The sequence below is a fragment of the Pinus tabuliformis genome, chromosome 8 (genome assembly GCF_031772625.1).
Source record: "Pinus tabuliformis cultivar Carrire ecotype Pingquan chromosome 8, CPIR1, whole genome shotgun sequence".
Classification (NCBI taxonomy): Eukaryota; Viridiplantae; Streptophyta; class Pinopsida; order Pinales; family Pinaceae; genus Pinus; species Pinus tabuliformis.
The window spans coordinates 246074183-246078605 of NC_142294.1; the positions used below are offsets into that span (position 1 = coordinate 246074183).

The 4423-nt window shown below is 44.2% G+C and overlaps 1 protein-coding gene across 1 annotated transcript; it reads right to left on the reverse strand.

Moving 5' to 3' along the window:
* Window positions 1-3057: 3057 nt before the first annotated feature.
* On the reverse strand, window positions 3058-3849 carry LOC149235058 (uncharacterized). Its single transcript, XM_089368449.1, has one exon. It carries the CDS (start codon window positions 3847-3849, stop codon window positions 3058-3060), a length of 792 nt encoding a protein of 263 aa, XP_089224575.1.
* Window positions 3850-4423: the final 574 nt, after the last annotated feature.

Below are 4423 nucleotides of genomic sequence, written 5' to 3' on the forward strand. Positions count from 1 at the left end.
GGTGGGTCCAGTTCTCCATTTTATTTTGGATTTTCTTTATTAGTAGATTCTAGTTGGCCGACCGGAATTGGTGCTCATGTAGCATGATACCCAGGTATTTGGATGGGAAGGATCCCCTGTTGAAGCCTAGAGTACGAGCCAGGAATCTTTGGGCTGCCAAGGAGGTGTTAAAGAAAAACACTTCCAATTTATCCTTATTGATCTCCATTCCGGAGGCTTTGCTGAATTGAGATAAGGATTTGATAATTCTTTGGGCCTCCTTTAGAGTGGTTTGATTGTAAAGCATCACGTCATCTACAAATTGCTGGTGGGAGACTAGAATGTCTTCTCTACAGATTCGGAGGCCTTTTATCTGTTCCTTGGAAACCTGAGCCTTAACCAATCTGCCTAGGCCTTCTGCAGCTAGGATGAAGAGGAAGGGAGACAGGGGGTCTCCCTGCCTTAGCCCACGAGAGGGAGTGAAAGCTTCAGAGGGGGAGCTGTTTAGGAGAATTGACATGACAGGAGAGCTAACCATAGACAGGATCCATTTTATCCATCTTTGATCAAATCCATAGGCTTTTAGGATACCTGCCAGGTAGTTCCAGCTGAGCCGATCAAACGCCTTGGCCAGGTCAAGTTTGATAAGCATGCTTGGGGCACGGGAGCTTTTCAGGGAATGGATCACTTCCTGGGAAACTATGATGCCATCTGTGATCTGTCGTCCTTTGACAAAGCCAGTTTGCTCCGGGGCAATGAGATCCAGCAGGATCGGCTTGAGCCTGTTGACCATGATAGTTGCAAGGATTTTGTAGACAACGTTACATAGGGAGATGGGCCTGAAACCCTACGGTTCATCTAAGCAACCAAACTTTGGTATCAACGCTAGGAAGGTGGCATGCAGGCCTTGGTGCATGTGCTTGGAGCACCTGGATTCCTCCACAAGATCAAGCATATCATTTCCCATGAAGCTCCAAGTCGCCTGATAAAATTCGATGGTGAAGCCATCGAGCCCCGGGGCCTTATTTTTAGCCATTTTTTTTTTGTTTCCTCCAGTTCATCCTTGGTGATGACCCTGAGAAAGGCCAAGTTTTGATCTCTAGAGACTTTCTTAGGAATATGGTGGCTGATTTTGTCTATGTCCTCGGATCTGTTGATATTTGGTTCGGAGAGAATACCTTTGAAGTGCTCCACCAAGAGATGTTCTATTTCATCCTGCTGAGTCACTCTGTTTCCCTCCTTATCTTTCAAGGAGAAGATTCTGTTGTGTTGGTGGTGGTTCATCACGACTTTGTGGAAGAATTTGGAGTTTTTGTCTCCTTCTTTGAGCCATTAGATTCAGGATTTTTGCTTCCACAGGATTTCCTCCTGTTTTCGCCTTTCCTCTAATTGAGTGATTACTCTGCCTTCCTCCTCTGCCAGATCCTGACTTTGACCTTCCAAGATGATTTGCTGCTAGATTCTTTCCATTCTGGATTGGAGTTTTCCCTGCTCCTATTGGATATTGCCAAATTCTTCCTTGTTCCACTTTTTGATTTTGCTTTTAATTTCTTTGAGCCATAGCTGAAATGAGTGCATTTTGATGCGGCCCTCCTTTCCACTTTTGTTGTCCTGCCACTAGCCTCTTACTTTGTCTAGGAAGTCAGGGGCTCTGAGCCAAAAGGACTCGAACCAGAAGGGTCTCTTTTTGTTCTGATTATTTAAGGCTATTTCCAACTTTATTGGCCAGTGGTCCGACCCTGTTGAGGGTAGGATAGAGGCTTCATAGAAGATATCCAGCCCGATTATGTGCTCTGAGATGAGGAATCTGTCCAGTCTTGAAGCAATCTGTTTGGACCCACCTCTTCTGTTATTCCATGTGAATTTCCCGTTTATGGTTGGGATGTCAACCACTCTTGATTCTGTTGGCACTTCTCTGAATCTTTCCATTTCTGGGTCTTCCCTGCTTATTCCACCTTTTTTCTCTTCTCGAGAAGCGATTAAGTTGAAGTCTCCTGCCAGGATCCATCTCTGCTCCTGGTGCAAACTTCGAAGCTTAGTCAGCTGATTGAGGAATAGGTCTCTGTCTACACGGGTGTGGGGACCATATACAGTTGAGATTACCACCCATTCACTTTGTCCTATTAGTCTGAATCTCCCAGTGAGGATTCTTGGCATTCCTATCCACCAGTCGGCGAGGACTTCAGCTGGGTTCCAGAGAATAGCTATCCCTCCTGCACTTCCTTTGGGATCTATAGTGACATGTTCGTATCTTGGTTTTATTTTATTGAGAATTTCATCCATTTTCTGGCCTGGGATTTTGGTTTCTTGGAGAAGCATAATCTGAGGTTTGTCTTTTTTGAGTCGTGCTACCAGATGTCTCTGTTTTCCTTTGCTATTTAAGCCTATGATATTCCATGATGTCAAAATCATTGGTTAACTTGGGAGAGGGTTTGGAACACCGTTGATAGCGGGACTACTTTTCCAGTATTGACTAACGTTTCTCCCATGAGTTGTATGGAGTCCTTAATGTTTCTTCTTCCTCTTTTTTCCCCCCCTTTATTTTGTCCATTCTGATCTGGTCTGCTTTCCTTTTGAGTCTCTTGGTTTTCTTCTGTTGAGGCTTTGCCTTTTTCTAGTTTGGATTTGTATTGTTGGAAGGTTTCAGTATACAGCTTCTTTTGTTCTTCGGGAATAAACCTCTCATCCAAGTTCTTCCATTCATGCAGCAAGTTTTCCAACACTTCCTCTTCCTGGCTTAGGTCCTCCCTACTGGACTCCTGGTCTGTCTCCATCCGATCAGTTTGTTTATCTATTTCCTTATCCCGTTCTGGTGTCTCACTTGGGGCTTTTCTTTTAGCTAGGCTTCTTTCGCAGTTTTCACTACAGTCTGAGCCTTTATCCTCCTGATTTTCCATGAGTTGATCTTCCTCATCCTCCTCTACCTGTAGTATAGCGAAACTGTATGGTTTCACTGTGTCGGGTTGTTTGCCTTTCTTATCTTTCTTGGGGGGTTCCTTGTTGGCTTTCCTTTTGTTTCTCACCTCTTGGAATTCCTCCTGGTCCGACTCTCTTTTTTTTTTTGGGCTCTCTGTTTTCTTATTCCTCCCTGGTTATTGGACATTCCTTTGCTAGATGGCCGTGGATATGGCACCTGTGACACCTAAATGGGATGTGTTCATAGTCTATGTTCTGCTGCCAAATGTCTTCATGATATTCAAGCTCTATGGAGTCAGGGATGGGGTTTGCTAGGTTCATGTAAACACAGATCCTGGCATACGAGGTGTATATACCTTTCTTTGTAGTTTCTACTATTTTCACGAAGCTTCCTATTGAGTTGCCTATTCCTTCCAGGATATCCAGGTCCCATAAGTCTATGGGGAGCCCAAATAAGCAGACCCAAACAGGAGCAGCCAGAAAGGTTTCTTTGTCAGGGTTATAGCAATCTTCCCGGAAGCGCATGAACAGGCCAGCATTATTATAAAAATACGGGCCATTATCAAATACCTTTTCTCTATCTTTCAGGTTAAAGAAGATTACTGTAAAGAAGCCTTTTGCTCCCAGCTTGAGCTCTATGTGGCCTTGGGGCTGCCATTTCTGCTGTATCCACTTGGTGAGGTCTCTTTCCGACGGCCAGACTCCAAAAAACTTGCAGATAAGGGCATGGTCCCTCATGTAACTTCGGTACTTTTCCAGCTTGTTCGATGCGATCACATATTTGGGTTTCTCTGATGTACATGGCAGGCACTTTCCTCTTCGGCTTGATTTCCAGGCAGCTCCTAGCACCGGGCCCGTGTTCTTCCGTTCCTCTAACTCCTGGCTACTATGTCCGTCTCCTGCTACCGTATCTCGATAGGAGGGGATCTCTCCCCTCCTGACATCTGCTGTCATACCTTTGTTGCTTTGGCCGCTGTCAGTTGTTGCTGGACTGGTCTGTGTCAGTTTTCCACACTTCCTTCACGACTTCCTTAGGTTTTCACTTCCTTTCCGCCATGAGGGTTTGAGTTGCAGAGCACAGGAACCCATTTCAATATTTTTAAGTTAATGCTATGTTTTAAATAAATTAAAAATTACTATATAGAAAGTTCTTCTTGGTTTGGAGATGTAAAAGCTCTACTACCAGGGCTAATCACATGAAGGTGAGAGCTTATATGACCCCAAAAACAGTCCATCATTGGCATGGAACTAACCACTCACCCACACCCACACAACCCATTGTCAATGAGGCACATTCATTCACATGCATACATGCACACTTGATCAAACCATCTCTTGATACAGTTTTGGTGGAGTGAAAAAACTAATTTTTCCTTCATTTTTTCTTCCTGTAACTTGTGTAATGTTTCCATCCTACGATGAACCAACAAACACGACTTGCCTTGGGATTCTTGGGACAACTAGAGAGTAGGCAAGTATATATTTGGCGGAAGGATGGATTCTTTTCTGTATACAAGGAAGTATAGAT